Source organism: Poromitra crassiceps, assembly GCF_964638095.1.
Source record: "Poromitra crassiceps genome assembly, chromosome: 1".
NCBI lineage: Eukaryota > Metazoa > Chordata > Actinopteri > Beryciformes > Melamphaidae > Poromitra > Poromitra crassiceps.
Genome location: NC_139623.1, coordinates 121448201 through 121466280, shown reverse-complemented (window position 1 = coordinate 121466280; position 18080 = coordinate 121448201). Strand labels below are relative to the sequence as shown.

The following is an 18080-nucleotide window of genomic DNA, read 5'->3' as shown; positions in this document are numbered from 1 at the left end:
TTTATGATTTTTATTATTGGTTCTAGATTTTTTGTCATTGGTTCTAAATTTTTTATCATTGGTTTTATCATTTAATAAACTCAAAATGAAATCAAATGCTTACTGTGTGGTTTTGAGGTAAAAGTGGCTCTCCTCTTGACTTTGACCGGCTAGTGTGGCTCTCATGGAGAAAGTAGTGAGGATCACTGGTGTAAGGTGACCTGTCTGTTGCTGGCAAAGCTTTAAAACATGTGGAGAAGGCATCCGGATCTTCCATGTTTCTATGACAGCGGAACTGCTAGCTGTCACTTTGTGCAATCAGTTCGGCTCCGCCCACAAAATACATACCGTAATCACTGTTTGCAAACGTATAAGGGGTCTATATAGCGGTGGGCAAAACGTGCAACTCAAAGTATCACAGTGTTACCCGCAGCTGCAGGCTGGGTGACAGCAATCAACACCAGCTGCAGCCCGGGTGACAGCCAATCAAAACCAGCTGCAGCCCGGGTAACAGCCAATCAAAACCAACATGATAATGTCGTCACGGACCGCACGCACGTGTCACAACGGTAGAGAAAACCTCTTCCTCCTCATGCACTGCTGCTGTCATTGCAATGTTGGCCACAAACCCGGATTAGCAACTATATGGGCAGGGTGAGTGCCCTGGGGCATGAGCTGCCTTGGGGCATCAGCCGAAATGATTCCACAGCTAATTTGACTGTCTTTCAGAGGCTGTACGGGGCTCATTTTTAAAGCTAGAGCGAAGCTACTGATATCATATGAAACTGCAAGAACTAAGGCCTCCATTGATAACAACCATGGCATGCTAGCTTGTCAGAAAGGGGGCTAAATACCGCTCCAAATTTAGACTAAATTTTGGCAAGGGAAAAACGGGCATAGCCATATTCAAAGGGGTCCCTTGACCTGTCACCTCAAGATATCTGAATAATAATGGGTTCTATGTGTACCCACAAGTCTCTCTTTACAGACATGCCCAATTTATGCTAATCCATTTTATTCTTCTTCATTTTATTCTTCATTTATAATGCATGGAAAAAACATGCAATTTTTTGCATGCATTATAAATGTGTTATTTTTGCCTATTCTGATTTTTTCTGCATATAGACCCCTTATACGACTACGTCACACTGACATCACGCAGCGTCGATGCGCAAGACGGAGGCAGAAAGACAGACTCCGCGCAGCCCTGGCAAGTAGTTTTCCAGCCAGACGAGCTAGATATGTCTTCGTGTTGTGCAGTGGGATGCCAGAATCGGAAAGTTATTTGTAGTCGAGTATTCGGGTCCGCCTATCCACACTTGGTTAATAAAATAATAAACGATAGAGCCAGGCTGTAACGTTATAACAAGCTTCACCTAATTCTCCCCACATATCCTGTTCTACGGCAACTCGAGGGAACATACACAGCCTCGCATACACACGCAATAGAACACAACACAACACTGAACAGTCTGTTACACTATCAACAAAGCAAGGACTAAAGTTTTACCGAATCCCGTCAACTCATACTGCTTTTAATGCTTCAAGTTCAAGTTCAAGTTTATTTCGCCATTTGCATTAAAATTTGCATCAAAATGCATTGGAATTACTTGTTCACAAGCCACACACAAAATATAAGAGCAGCACACATAGGACAGTACAAAAAAAGAACAGGGTAAAACATGGGTACATTCAGCATGTCGGCTCAGTGCATCGGTTGTAAAAGGAATAAAATTAAATAAAAGTAAGCGAAAACAATCAGATCAGATCAATAAAGTGCAATGTGCCTAAGTGCTATTCCGAGTAGCAAGTCTGCACATTAAGACCCAGATAAGAGATATAAAAAAGAATAAAATAGAGTAATAAAAACAACAAAATACTTCAAACAATAATATAAAGTGCACTGGTGCTACTCATCATTTATTTAGGAAACGTACCGCCTCTGGGAAGAAGCTGTTTACCAGCCTACCTGTACGAACCTTGTGCTTCGTTGTTCTGTCAGGGCAGCGCTCCCAGCGGTAGCGTCTACCTGAAGGCAGCTGGGTGATGAGACCGTTGCCAGGGTGGCTGGGGTCCCTGATTATTTTCAGGGCCCTGTCACGGCACCTTTCACTATAGATGCCTTTTACTGAAGGCAGATCAGCACCAATGATCCTCTGAGCCAGGGCCGCTGCTGGCCATTTGGGTGCCCTAAGCGTAATTGTTTTGTGGTGCCCCCCCCCCCCCCCCCGCAAAACTTTCAATAACTGTCAAACGAAAGACTGCAAAATCATTAATTATGAACGATACTAGTGTATCTCACATTACATTACATGTGGCAAACAAACAATTGTTAGAATTACTGTACATGTCAGCAAACAAGCGATTGTTAAACTGTACATGCAAGCAGGGGCAGACTGGGATCATAATTCAGGCCGGGCATTAGATACCAAGCAGGCCAGGCCGATACGGGCCGACGTGCGTGCCGGCGTCCGAAGGGCGGCGGCGAAAAATTTGGGCTGTTTGAAGCCCAATTTGGGCCGTTTGAAGCCAGATTTGGGCTGTTTGAAGCCAGATTTGGGCCGTTTGAAGCCCGATTTGGGTCGTTTGAAGCCAGATTTGGGCCAGTTGAAGCCAGATTTGGGCCGGTTGAAGCCCGATTTGGGTCGTTTGAAGCCAGATTTGGGCCAGTTGAAGCCCGATTTGGGCCGGTTGAAGCCAGATTTGGGCCGTTTGAAGCCCAATTTGGGCCGTTTGAAGCCAGATTTGGGCCGTTTGAAGCCCGATTTGGGTCGTTTTAAGCCAGATTTGGGCCAGTTGAAGCCAGATTTGGGCCGGTTGAAGCCAGATTTGGGCCGTTTGAAGCCCAATTTGGGCCGAGTCCAATTTTACAATGAGATGCACCCACTTTAACCCTGAATAAAGTAATAAAACCACTAGTAAACCAGTAGGCGGCGCCTGGCCTGCTGTTCAGTGAGTGGCCTGACTGAGGGCACCAAAAAAAAAAAAAAAAAAAAAAAAAAAAAATGTTTTTGGTGCCCTCAGTCACATGATGCCCTACGCAGTCTGCATACTCTGCGTAATGGGGTGCGGCAGGCCTGCTCTGAGCTGTTCTCACTACTCTGTCAATAAGAGTACGGTCAACTATGGAACAGCTTCCATACCAAGCCGTTATGTTCCCTGTGAGGAGGCTCTCAACGGTGGATCTGTAGAAATTGATCAGTGTCTTGATGGATACACCAGCTTTCTTTAGGCATCTCAGAAAGTATAGACGTTGTTGTGCCTTTTTTATAATTGAGGCACAATTAAGAGACCATTTAAGGTCCTTAGATATGTGCACTCCTAAGTACTTGAAGCTGTCCACGATTTCAACGTCAACATCATTTATGTTGATGGGAGTGTGCGCTCCCCTGTTTGACCTGAAGTCAACAATGATCTCTTTAGTTTTGGACACATTTAGATCAAGGTTGTTGTTGCAGCACCACTCTACCAGATCTCTCACCTCCTGTCGGTAGGCGGATTCATCATTGTTCTGGATTTTCCCAATTACGGTGGTGTCGTCCGCAAATTTAATAAAGCGGTTCATTTCATGCTTTGCAAAGAAATCATGAGTAAAGAGTAAATAAAGAAAAGAACTAAGGACACAACCCTGGGGGGCACCTACATTTGTTCTAATTGTGGAAGAGGTGAGGCTTCCTATCCTCACTACCTGTTCCCTCCCCAGCAGAAAGTCCAGGATCCAATCACAGATGGAGGAGGGTAGGCCCAGGTCTCTCAGTTTGACAAACAATTTACTTGGCACAATTGTATTGAATGCAGAGCTAAAATCGATAAACAGCATTCTGCAGTATACATTGAGTCTGTCTACATGTTCTAACACAATGTGCAGAGCAATGGAAATGGCATCTTCAACAGACCTATTTGAGCGATAAGCAAATTGGTATGGATCGATAGAGTGAGGAATGACAGATTGAATGTGCTTTAAAACCAGCCTCTCGAAGCATTTCATTATCACAGATGTTAGGGCCACTGGGCGGTAGTCATTCAAACAGGTGATCTTAGGTTTCGTTGGTATGGGAACAATTGTTGATTTCTTGAAGCATTGAGGGACAGTGGAGGACTTTAGAGAGAGATTGAACACCTCACAAAACACAGGGGCCAGCTCAGAGGAGCACAGTTTTAAGGCTCGTGATGATATGCCATCTGGCCTTGCTGCCCTGCTCACTCTCTCAAAGACCCTCCTCACTTCAGACTCTGAAAACTCCAAGTCAGTAACAGCATTGTTATCATTAGAATGATCATTAAAAACATTGCCATTAAAAACAGCGCTACTGTCATTATAATCATTACTATTAGAGGCAGTCGGGTCAACATTGCTCGTTTCAAAACGGGCGAAGAACGAGTTCAAGTCATTGGGTAAGGCACAGTCAGTAGTACTGTAGTGGCCATGCTATTTTTAGCCTTATAGCCAGTAAGGGACTGGAGCCCCTGCCATACCCGCCGAGTGTCAGAGCTCAAATGCTCCAGCTTGGAGCTGTACCTCCGCTTGGCTTCTCTTATAGCCTTTTCCAGGTCATAGCGTGCCCTTTTGTACTGGCAGGGCTCGCCAGACTTGAAAGCAGCAGAGCGAGCTCTCAGCTTGCTCCTGACGTCATTGTTCATCCAAGGCTTTTCATTTGGATAGAAATGCACAGTCTTGGTTGGGATGCATAAGTCAGTGCAGAAGTTGATGTAACTTGTGACAGCACTTACATGCTCATGAAGATCTACTGAGGAGTCTTTGAAGACGTTCCAGTCAGTTGCAAGAAAACACCCCTGCAGCTGGGCTGTTGAGTCGTCTGTCCAGCGCTGGACGGTGCGGGCTGTGGTCTGTGCGCTCCTAATGCGCTGTTCGTAGACAGGCAACAGGAGGACTGAAGCGTGGTCAGACTTGCCGAAGTGCGGTCTGGCTAGAGAACGATATGCCCCTTTAATTGTCGAGTAGCAATGATCCAGGGTTTTGCTGCCCCGAGTGGCACACGAAACATGTTGGTGGTATTTCGGCAGGACCTTTTTCAGCTTACATTTGTTGAAATCTCCAGCCACCACTGAGACAGCATCAGGATGGGCGTTCTCATGTTTTGTGATCACATTGTACAGCTCATTCAGTGAAGCAGGCTCACTTGCCTGTGGATGAATGTAAACTGCCGACATAATCACGGGAGTGAACTCGCGTGGCAGGTAGAAGGGGCGACATTTAATGGTTAGTAGCTCCAAGTCCTGCAAGCAGCTGCAGGAAAGCACCTCAACATCGGTGCACCACGAATTGTTTATTAAAAAACATACTCCACCGCCCTTTGCTTTGCCGGTGCCCTCTCTCGTTCGGTCCTGACGAAAAACAGTAAAGCCCGAGGGTTGCACCGCGGAGTCAGGAATGGCGGGGTGTAGCCAGGTCTCTGAAAAGCAATATATGCAGCAGTCTCTCATGTCCCGATGAGAGGAAATGCGAGGTGGTTTGGACGGACGCCGGCGAAGTTTAGCCAATACTCCTCCACGTCTCCCCCTCTTCCGCAAACGCTGGCATGTTTCAAACACAGGTGGGTGATAGAAAAAGTTTGTGCTCGTCCTGGAAATACTTGTAATGCTGCTAGTTCGCAGATTTAAAAGTTCCTGACGGCTGTAGACAATAGTTGCAGCTGAAGCCGGTGCATACTGCACACATAGTAAAACAAACAAACTACAGAACAATAAAAACGACAGCGCGGCTTGTGAGACGTCGCCCTGGTACGGCGCCATCTTGCTTCTGCACACACACACAGCACGTCTCCTCGCCTAACCGTAGGTGTCTTTGGTTGCAAGCCGAAAGAGGAAATCATTAAAAATGCCCGACTTTGCAGTGCTCGCTCATTTCATATCAGGTAAACTGTAGTAGGCTGCTAGTAACAGCCACATCGCTCGGTTAGTTAACAACCAAGTAACGTTAAATAATGTCATTATTGAGTTGAACTGATTGGAACGAGGACATCATTAAAATGCCCGACTTTGTAGTGCTCATTTCATAATCAGGTAAGCTGCCTGTAGCTGTAGGCTGCTCAGCCACATCGTTAGTTAACGACCAAGTAGCCTACAGTTACATAATGTCATTATTGAGTTGTGTGCCTTATCAACATAACAATATATCTTTGCAAGTTACAGAATAATTATCTACGCTATCCCCAGTTATAAAGGAATGCACGATATGTATTGCTGGCCACTCTAGGCTTGGCCAATTGACAGCGCCAGTGCGTATGGGTCTGTAAGACGTATCCCATTAACCAACGTTAATTTCGATGCATAACATTGCTTATCACTAGGCGATAAGCTGTGGTAGTAAGCCGAGAAGTGCATTTTAAAACTAAAATCTAACTGTGTGTCGCAGGTGGGCACAGAGCAGTCCTGACAGCCAGCGGGGCTTTTACACAGTTCTCAGTGTCTGTCAATGCTGGGCTCACGGTTTTTTGCCTACACGATGCACGCGCAGCTCCAATGTTGACAGCTGTATAAGGGGTCTATAGGACCCCTAAACAATATTGGAATTGCCGAAATTGAGTGTGAGTGTGTAAATTCAATTAGCCCAATTGTATTCATGTGTGATGATGTTAGTCCCCATCATCTACATCAGTGGTTCTCAAACTTTTCCTGTCATGCCCCACTTTGGAGGAGGAAAAATGTTCATGCCCCACCTCCCCAACAAAATTGTAACAAAATGGTCCAAGTTGAACTTTTATTGAAATGACATCAAGTGCTTTTTTAAATAATAAATTAAAATAATCAAACGGAAATAGGGCTGCTCGATAAATCGATTTTGAATCGTAATCGAATGAATTATTTAGGACGATGTAAAAAAAATGAAAATCGTAAAATCGATTTTTTTTTTAACTAGGGTAATTACGTTACGGCGGGGCGGCTCTCTGTCATGTACTGTAAAGTCTCTCTGGAGGCTGTGACTACTGCTGGCTACTAAAGACAGCAGCAATTAACTTATTTCAACCCCTCCAAAAAGCACAGTGTGTGAGCACTGAGCAGCGTGTTGCACTGCGGGGCGGGCTGTGCAAGATAACGATTACCACAACACACACACGCGCGCGCACGAACAAAGATGTTATCACTGGACGCTGAAATGTTGCCTTTACTTCACATAAAAACACGTGAGGCCACTGAGTAACGTTAGGACTCACCTCCAAAAGCGCAAATCCACCAGTGTCAAGTGACTGCAGGTTAGCAGCAAGCAACAGCCAGGAAGTTAGGCATAGCAAATTAGGCTAAAACAGGAAGTTGGGTTGTTCTGCCTTATAATATTATAAAAAAATCGAAATCGAAATCGAAAAAATCGAACAGCCCTAAACGTAAATATTTTCAAAATAATACGATAAAGTGCAACCTGTGCAAAACGAAACAAAACAAGTTCAAATATTTGGCAATAGGAATGAACCATCCATGGAATGAATTAATGCGTTGCTACAGAAGCGGGGTTCATTTATTGCTCACCGGGAAAGAAGTCCGACGTCAAAACATTGGTTCCACGCTGCATTTCTGCATTTCCCCCTGCGCAACCCCCCCGTTTTGCCACTGCGCCCCACAGTTTGAGAAACACTGATCTACAATACATTGTGTCTTGTGTCTGGTACATGTGTGTTGAGGCTCTACTTTAGCTTTAATTTCACTTTGTGACAACATTTTTATCCGGGGTGGATCTTCGTCTAGTTTGACCAGACGAAGATCCACCTCGGATCGAAACGTTGTCATATAAAGAATAAAGAAGTCTAACTAGTCATACAGTGTGTGGGCTCTACCTATTTCATCATGTACAGTACTGCATCTAGCCCAGCACCCATATTCAATGTGCGTATGGGTATTTTCTATTAACAGACATATAGGCACAACAATGCTTAATCTACCAGTGATGTGTATAAATCAAGGTCTGTCTGATCGTCTGTCTCTGTCCATCCGTCTGTCTGTCTGTCTGTCTGTCTGTCTCTCTGTCCGTCCGTCTGTCTGTCTGTCTGTCTGATGTTCTGTCTCTCTCTCCGTCCGTCTGTCTGTCTGTGTGTGTGTGTCTGTCTGTCTAACCATCAGTCTGACCGTCTGTCTGTCTGTCTGTCTCTCTTTCCGTCCATCTGTCTGTCTGTCTGTCTGTCTGTCTGTCTGTCTGTCTGATGGTCTGTCTCTCTCTCCGTCCATCTGTCTGTCTGTCTGTCTGTCTGTCTGTCTGTCTGTCTGTCTGATGGTCTGTCTCTCTCTCCGTCCGTCTGTCTGTCTGTCTGTCTGTCTGTGTGTGTGTCTGTCTGTCTAACCATCAGTCTGACCGTCTGTCTGTCTCTCTGACCATCCGTCCGTCTGTCCCTGTCCGTCCGTCTGTCTGTGTGTCTGTCTCACCGTATGTCTGTCTGTCTGACTGTCTGGCTGATTGTCTGTCTGTCTGTGTGTCTGTCTGTCTGTCTGTCTGTCTGACTGTCTGTCTGACTGTCTGCGTGTCTGTCTGACCGTCTGTCTGTCTGTCTGTCTGTCTGACTGTCTGTCTGTGTGTATGTCTGTCTATCTGACTGTCTGTATGTCTGTCTGTCTGTCTCACTCTCTCTGCTTATGTCAGCAGTGTTGTCCGTATGTTAAAGGCCCCCTTTTTCTCACGCTGTGGGTCTGGCTGCCTCAAGACCAAACCATCCCTAAAGAGGAACAAACAGCCCTTCTCTCTCTCTCTTTCTTTAATGCTCTCTCTCTCCCTAGCTCTATCTGTTTCTCTCTCTCTAGCGCTCTCTGTTGCTCCCTCTCTCTCTGGGTGGGTGGGCACAGGAATGCACCATGCACACTCTCCCCCCCCCCCCCCCCCCCCGCCCACTCCACCCAACTCAAGGTTACTGAGGCCTGGCCACCAACCCCTGGGCCATATCCTAAAGCTAGAACACACACACACACGGTCCTATATTTACAGTACTGTACTTACAGCTTGTGCACTGTATATCGTGTTTGTACAGAGGGTTTTATGGTCTGATGCCTCAAACATGCAGCTGGAAACCCTGAAATATTGTAAAAATATCAATTGGGGCTTCACTGTGCCAGAGAGAGAGAGAGAAAGAGAGAGAGAGAGGGAGAGGTCTGTGTGGTTGTTCTTAAAATACTGTATAGTAGACCTGGGCAACTGGCGGCCCGTGGGCCACATGCGGCCCGTGAGCTGGAATTGCAAAACATTTTTTTTTTTACAGTGCACCTGAACGCAACATGCAAGATACCCGCTGAATAAGTGTCCAAATGTTCATGTCATTCTGGCCAATACTCCACTTGTGTTATAACATTTCAGTCTGGAATATGGAATCTCTTTCAATAATCTTTATGACTAAAAGGCTAAAAGTAATCTCATGTGTAAGAAATGACTGTTCTACATTGAAGTAAAAATGTAAATAATTAACTCATTGGTTTGGATTTATTTAGCTTCAAGAGTGCATTTTTGTTTGTGTGACCCTCAACACAGGCTTTGAGAATCCTGGGCCATTTAACTTGCTGATACTTGTGCTTAAATTAACCCACTCATATTCTCGTTTATTTCAAGAAAAACATTTTGGCTAGTGGAAATTCTAATTGGCTGGGAACTTTAAAATCTAGCAACCATATTGGCAGGTGGTCAAAAAAGTTAATTTCAAGCCCTGCAGGATGAGCAGGTGGTGACATAGGAGCGAGTGAGAAAAGGATCAAATATTGGTGGTTAAGACTGAATAATGACATCACAACTGTTAATTCAAAATGAGTTATTCCTCTAAACCTGGCTTCAAATGCCCCAAATCTTTGCGCCGGCGCCGTTCGGCCCCCAGCCCTCAGCAAAATCTGGCCCTCTGGTAGCGAGGAATTTTTTTTGGATAATATTTGTTCGGCCCCCGGCAACAATCTGGGTTTCTCATGTGGCCCCCCATGAAAAACAATTGCCCACCCCTGCTGTATAGTTAGAATAATGGCAGAGAGAGTGAGAGAGAGAGAGAGAGAGAGAGAGAGAGAGAGAGAGAGAGTGTATAAGTGAGCTGAATAGAAATAGAAATAGAAATATAATAGAAATTTGAGCACAAGGGCAGCAGCTAGGGGGGACTGTGAAGTCCAAGCTAGAAAAACCACGTTCTCAAAAAACACCTGGTCGATCAATGGCAGCACTAGCTGGAACACACTGCCTATGGCTATTAGGGAAAGCCCCACTTTTGCGGCATTCAAAAGCCAGCTCAAAAACTGGCTTAAAACAAACCAATTTTGTGAACACTAGCTTAACACATTCACTGCCAACAGTTTTTTTTTTTTACTGTAGGTAGCTTCTGCCAAGGGTTTTTTTGAGGATTCTGGCTCATCTTTCAAGAGCCGAGGATTATTTTCTGCTAGGAATTTGTGAACACAAAATATCTCAAAAGAACTAATAGAATGTGTGCTTTCTCTGTCTAAAAGAGTTAGTTTGTAGAGTTAGTAGTTATGTAGGCATTAGCAGTTGAATACAGCATGGTTTCAGTGTCTGAAAAGGAAAGTTGAGATAAATGCCTTTTTGTGAAATTCGATAGAACAGTCACTTTAACCATTTATTTTTGGCATCAGTAACACATCAGACATCTAAACGTTCTGAACAGTAATTTCCTCCATAACACCACCCCCACCCCCCTCTCCTTCAAACTCCTCCCTCCGTGTGTGTTCTCCTCCTCCCTCCGTGGCTCTGCAGCGGGCGTGTCACAAGCGAGTTTCTGCTGTCTGTGCTGCCTGGCTGCTGGCGGCCGCTCTTTGGGCGAGTCTGGATGGGGCTCGTTCGTTTTCGGTTGTGAGCTCAGCTGGAATGAAGCTGCGTGCGATACTGGGCTTTCTGCTGGTGTTTCAAAGTGTGTTGCACCCATAATCTATTATGCAAATTTGCAATCCCCCACCGCCAGCTCCCAGCGCGAAAGCGAAAGCGTTTTCGCCAATCCATTTTCATGAGAATGGCTTCCTCACGCTGCTGTCTTTGCTTGGCTTTCTCTCGTCTGGAGAGCACTGTCGCCACTTAGTGGGTCGGTAAAATAGGTTAAACACATTCAATAGCTCCCATATTTTTCTAGGAGATGTAAAAGGGTTTGATCCACGTCCCACCGTCAAAAAAAAATCTTTTTTTGACGAGATATCTCGTCCACGGCAGTCAACCGTTGGTTTCTGCTTGACGAGATATCTCGTCCACGGCAGTGAACGTGTTAATAGCTGCCTTCCAAATTTTCTTCTCTTCCTGCACTAGGCACTTCACCACTTAAGTGTAGCACTTAAGAGAGAGTAGAGTAGCCTTCCATATTTTATTTATGTATTGTTATCATGTAACCTGTCGAATGTAAGGTGTAGTATTCTTCTTTTAGCACTGGCATGCTGCATGTACATCCTGTCTGTGTTTTGCTGTAATTTTGATGTCTGTAATGTTGTGGTATCTCTTGCGATGACACGTTACATGTATATCAGTTTGTGCGTTGAATGAATGTAATGAGTGATTGTTTTGATATTTATTGGGGACTACGGATGTAAATTAGCATTAGCTAACTCCGGCATATTTACATGTTTTCGTATATAGAGGCTTCTGTATTTCTGAACATGTCCATTAATGTGCATTGTCCCGTCACAATAAACCAATAAAGTAAAGTAGAGATGACAGTCACTAGGTATCAGAGCATTGTGATATTTTTGAAGACTTGGAAGTGAGATAGAGTGGAACGGTGGAAGCTGAGACAGGAACCTGACTTGTGGTGTGAATGCTGTAGGGAGGAACTGTGGAAGCTGAGCTAGGAACCTGACTTGTGGTGTGAATGCTGTAGGGAGGAACTGTGGAAGTTGAGACATGAACCTGATTTGTGGTATGAATGCTGTAGGGAGGAACTGTGGAAGCTGAGACAGGAACCTGACTTGTGGTATGAATGCTGTAGGGAGGAACTGTGGAAGTTGAGACATGAACCTGATTTGTGGTATGAATGCTGTAGGGAGATAGAGTGGAACTGTGGAAGCTGAGACAGGAACCTGACTTGTGGTGTGAATGCTGTAGTGAGGAACTGTGGAGGAAGTTGAGATAGGAACCTGGGGCCACATTACAGAAACTCCCTATCTTATGTCTTAAGTTAGGATAGGACTAGTTTAAGATAGGATTTTTTCTGATTTGGTATTACAGAAGCAAATCCTAACTAACTTTAGGAATCCTATCTTATCTTGCTAAATCCTATCTTATGTCTTGTTAGGAAATCCTAAATACTCATCCAGCATCGGTTATCAACTTTTCTGTCTGTTACCCTAGCAACCAGTAGCAACAGACACCTCCTCCTTTCTCAACTCGCGGGGGAAGTAGGAGCGCTAGTAGCCTGTTATTAGCTAGTAGGCTAACGATGTGTGTTGTTGTTCCTCCCCCCTTGGAAACTGTATGTACCGAGGAGCCAAATTGCTGATGGCTGTTGCTACCTCAGTTAAATTACGTGACATAGCAGGCTGAGATATTTTGGATATGTCGGCCACTTCAGTTTGAAAATCTCCCTTCGCAAAAAACCGAAGTGCATTTGTAAGTTGTACTACAACCGGCAGAGCCCCGTGTCGCCTAGTCGGTCTCTCCAACACAGGTCTCAGCTCCTCGGCTAGCTAGCTGCAGTATCATGTCCCGGGGCGGTCTGTATCGATTAACGAGCGTTCTGTCATCAAAACGCAAAACGTCATTCGGGTCCCGCGTGAGCCTTTCGGCAAATAAATTGCGCCTGTTGACATTTTGTTGGTTTTGCAAATGTAATAACAGCGCAGCCATAACGTAGGTAGGTAGGCTATAAATAGGCTATAAATTATAACGAGATGCAAGATGGCTGTTGTTCCAGTTGAAAATAGCGTAAATTAGTTAGGACAGCATAGCTGGCATCTTAAAGTTAGGAGAGCTTTTTTAAGATTTTGGGGAGTTGGGACGCTTCTGTAATACGCTTTTCCCATTTTAAATTAGGATGAGAATATTGACTTAGGAACTGTTGTTCTGTAATGGGTGTTTTCCTAAATCAAGTCCTAACTCTAATTACCATGGTTACCAATCATGTGTGAATGCTGTAGGGATATTTGTCCATTTGACTAAACACCACAAGCTGACACAAGCTGGCTAGGTCCAGGTTTACCTCCCATGCTCAGGAATTCCAACTATGACCAGTAGAACCCGTTCCTCTGTGTGTGTGTGTGTGTGTGTGTGTGTGTGTGTGTGTGTGTGTGTGTGTGTGTGTGTGTGTGTGTGTGTGTGTGTGTGTGTGTGTGCGTGGTGGCAGAGCCTAGGTTACATCTTCTTATATGGTAGTGAGAATTTGTCACATTTGAAGTTTGTGTCAAAAAATTATCTTACTTAGTATTCCCAGCAGCCCAAAAGTAGTTTTATAGACAGTTTTCATGGAATTGTCAGCCCTGTCCTAGTTGTCCTGACAGTCATCCTGTCCTATTGTACTAACAAACACTGCAACAGGAAGTGAGCTAGGGTTCAATTTAGAATGTTTATGTTGTCAAGTTAAAACGGTCTATAATGATATGAAACCAAGAAAAGCAGCAAATCTTAGCATTTGTGAAGTGGTAAACAGGAAATGTTTAGTAATTTTACTTGATAAATTATCAAGATTGTAATCAATACATTTTTTATCAATCAACTAATCGACTCGTGGTTTCTGCACTCATCTATCTATCCTGTATACAAACTAGAATAATGGTCTGAAAACATGGTGAAATGAGTGGGGTTATGTCATGGGGTTGACATTCAGTGCTCCCATTGAGAAATCATAACTTCCCTACTTTGACCATTTAACTTCACATCATGTCAACAGACTTACAGTGAAATCACAATCTCCATTTGTACAGTGAAAGGAGAAAGGAAAAAGAATAAGACACATTTCTAAATCTAAGTATATGTACATATATTCCAAAATATAAATGTTCCTACAGTATAACAAGAGACAGAGTCTAATAAGGCTTCCCTGCAATCTTTAGCTATGGATATAGCGAGTTACTGGGTGTGTAGTTTGTAAATCAAGTGTTGGCTTCACACATGGGCACACACAGGACTGTGTGAAGTGTGTCTTGAACTTTTATTCTGAAGGGCTGTGTGAACATAGAATAACCAACATCATTCACTCCTCCCTTACTTCAGGTCTTGTCCCTTCATCCCTCAAAACTGGTGCAATAACCCCCATTCTCAAGAAACCTGGTGCCGAGTCTGCCGACCCCAACAATTTGAACAACTTCCGCCCAATCTCTAATTTACCATTTCTCTCTAAAATACTTGAAAAAACAGTTGCAGCTCAGGTCCACACCCATTTGAACAACAATAACCTCTTCGAAAAATGTCAGTCTGGTTTCCGCTCCTCCCATAGTACAGAAACAGCCATGGTTAAAATCACAAATGACCTCCTGGTGGCAGCTGACTCCGCCTCTTAACCATTCTCATCCTTCTTGATCTAACTGCAGCCTTCGACACCATTTCACATCACACCCTCCTTGACAGATTAGCTTCCATTGGTATCACTGGCACCCCCCTCACCTGGTTCAGATCCTACCTCACCGGCCGTACTCACTTTGTCCAACTCAAGCACTTCAAATCACAGTCCCTTCCAGTCACTAGCGGTGTCCCTCAGGGTTCTGTCTTGGGCCCCCTTCTATTCATCATCTACCTCCTACCTCTCGGTCACATCTTCAGGAAATACGGCATCCATTTTCACTCTTACGCGGATGACACCCAGCTCTACCTCTCCACCAAACCCACTTCCACTCTCCCGCCCACCTCCTGTTCCGACTGTTTACTGGAAATCAAATCCTGGTTCGCATCCAACTTCCTCAACCTTAACAGCAATAAAACAGAGGTTCTTCTTGTCGGCTCCAAGTCTACTCTAGCTAAACCTGACAATTTCTCTCTCACCATTGACAACGCCACAGTCCCCCCCTCCCCCCAAGTTAAGAGTCTGGGTGTCATCCTCGACAGCACTCTATCCTTCCAAGCTCACATCAACAACATCACTCGGTCCGCCTACTTCCACCTTCGCAATATCAACCGTCTCCGCCCGTCACTTACACCCAACAGCACCACCATCCTCGTTCACGCCCTGGTCACATCCCGCATTGACTATTGCAACTCCATCCTCTTCGGTCTTCCTCACAAATGTCTCCGCAAACTCCAACTGGTTCAAAACTCAGCCGCCCGTATTATTACCAGAACCCCTTCCACTCAGCATATCACTCCCGTTCTTCAACAGCTCCACTGGCTGCTCCCTGTTAAATACCGGATTGACTACAAAATTCTGGTTCTCACCTTCAAGGCCCTTCACAATCTTGCACCTCCATATCTCTCTGAACTCCTTCACACCTACACTCCCTCCCGTGCTCTCCGATCCTCCTCTGCTTTCCAACTCTCCATACCCTCTGCCCGGCTGACCACCATGGGGTCCAGAGCCTTCAGCCGCTCTGCCCCCCCATCTCTGGAACTCCCTCCCACAAAACATCCGACACCTTGACTCACTCTCCATCTTCAAATCACACCTGAAAACACACCTTTTTAAACTGGCCTATTCTCTGTACTAATTATTTTACTTACTTGTTGTTTTTAAATTATATTTTGTATTTGTATTTTATGCCTTGATTCTTGCTGCTTGTTTTAACCATGTCTGTACGGTGTCCTTGAGAGCCTTGAAAGGCGCCCATAAATAAAATGCATCATTATTATTATTATTATTATGTATGACATAGCTATAGTAACCTGTATTTTCTTATTGTGTAAATAAAATTGTGTAAACAAACAAACAAAAAGGACATAGCTATAGTAGTCCACCAGGCCAAGCAATCTAGAACTACATGACATCATCAGTGAACTTCCTTCCGACAGACAGACAGACAGAGAGACACAGACCCCCTTATAGACGCCTCAGCCCCTAGTGGCCACGCTGTTAAAAAACACATGCATACAAGTGGAATGAATCTGAATTCCTTCAAAGTTTATAATAACATCCCAAATTCTATAGGGAAAGGGGATGAAAAAAACTATCTTTAGACTTTACACTGCCTTGTAATTCCTGAGATATTTATGGTCACGGCCCAGCATGAGGGCACTAGTATTTGTCTTGGCCAGACAGACTGGGAGATTATATAGCCAGTTGGAGAGTTTACAGTTGACTCAATGAGAGAGTGGGGAGAGGCAGAATAACTGCACAGCAGAAGACACTGGTCATGTGCGTTCCTGCAGTGACCTCAGGGTGAAGATGAGGTCACCACCACTGATTGATTGCGTCACCCATGGGTCCTCTGTCATTCCGGTTAGGTGATTTACCTTCCCTTCTTTTCATTCTGTAACAGATGTCTCATATGTAGAACAGAATAAATATACTAGATGAAATACTGTAGCAATAAACTAACAGGACAGTCACAGATTAGACTAGATTTTAACACATCCATACTGAGTTTACTTGTCCTTGTATATTACACAGAGCTAGATACAAAATATTAATGGTGCTATTGATTTGGTTTGATTGATTTTGTTATAATGTTGTTATTTGTTTTTAGGAGAAGTGATACTTTCGCACCTTTCTAAAAAGGTATCTTTTTAATTGATCTACATTTTAAAAAATCAAGATCTTTGAGTAGCGATGGGGAATCGTTAATTTTTATTGATATTGACATGATTTTTGAGACTGCTTAACGATCTGAGTCTTTATCAATACCACTATCGATACTTTTCTATTACTGGCAGAATACCATTTAGTCAGGCCTTCGTCACAGAGTTGGCATGCAGCCTCTCCTCTCTCCCCCCAGAGAGTTTTCATAGTCCACTTCACTGGCTGATTACAACTCGGCTCACCTGTGTGCTGCTCCACTCTGGAGCTGTCCATGGTGCTGAACCTGTCATTTTGGCTGACCGCACGTAAAATGGCATAGCTGTGGCCGAACACAATTTCTGCTCACACACAGACAATTCACATTCTTTTTATAGGATTTGGTGAAAAGGCGAGAGGACATACAGTACATTCTTAACACAACTGTGACTCTGTTTTAAGTTGTTGAAGTGACCTTTTGAAGAGACTGCTGGCTGCTTTGTGGCATGGGGGTTGGGGGGGGTTTCCAGACCCTGCCTGCAGACAGAGAGTCTCTTGAGACAGCGTTACGTTATAGGACCCGGTGACCCGCTAGTCTCCATAGCAGTATCGATAAGCTCAGACTTTATTGATTTTCGGGCTTTGAGAAATTGAGCGCGTTTTGATCCGCAATACCTACCGTACCTTTAAGTGTGTTATACTTAACGCACTAACGATACTGAAACACACACATGCAAGGTCGAAAAGTAGTGTTCAATTTAATTTTAAATGGATTATTGATTCTAAATTCCGCAGTAGCTGACTTGTTTAATAGTACTCAGTAAAGAGACGGATGATGACATGCAACAAAGGTTGCAGCAGCACACAGTTGCATGTAAAGATTCCAGGTCATTGACTGTGCAGGACAGAGCTGTTGCAGTACATACCCAGAGTTTGTTGTCATGGTAAAATGCGTCGAGCAGCTTGACGATGTAGCGGTGGTCACATTTAGCCAGGATGTCAATCTCAACTATGTAGTCCTCCAACTCCTCCTCAGATTTGGTCTCTATCACCTTGGCTGCAGCCAGGACCTCTGTCTCCTTGTTCTTAGCCTGAAACACAGAGGAATACAACATTACATTCAGGCGCCTGTTGCTACTTTTAACCTTTATTATTATTTGCATAAGTTGTAAATGTCTCTCCCCTCAAAACTGTTTGAGTTTTCAGCATATATATATATATACATACATACATACATACACACACACACACACACACACACACACACACACACACACACACACACACACACAACACACACACACACACTTATATTATATTAGGGATGTTCGATATTGCCTTTTTTACCGATATCCGATATCAGATAATGTCCAACTCTTAATTTCCGATACCGATATCAACCGATATCAACCGATACAGATATAAGCGGGCTTTTTTTTCACCAAAATTTCAGGTAACAAGTTACATAATGTAGCTTAATGTAGCTGAAGACTTTAATATATAATATGCATGTTGTGTTAAAGTTGTGTTATTGGGGCAGTGGTGGCCCAACGGTTAGAGAAG

The 18080-nt window shown here is 44.2% G+C and overlaps 1 protein-coding gene across 1 annotated transcript in view; it reads right to left on the bottom strand.

The window, feature by feature from the left end:
• Positions 1-18080, bottom strand: part of stk10 (serine/threonine kinase 10) — a 167034-nt gene that overhangs the window by 103007 nt on the left and 45947 nt on the right. Inside the window, exon 2 of the mRNA XM_083631834.1 lies at positions 17444-17608. Within this exon, the coding sequence (XP_083487960.1) occupies positions 17444-17608 (165 nt within the window). The remainder of the gene's footprint in view (positions 1-17443; positions 17609-18080) is intronic.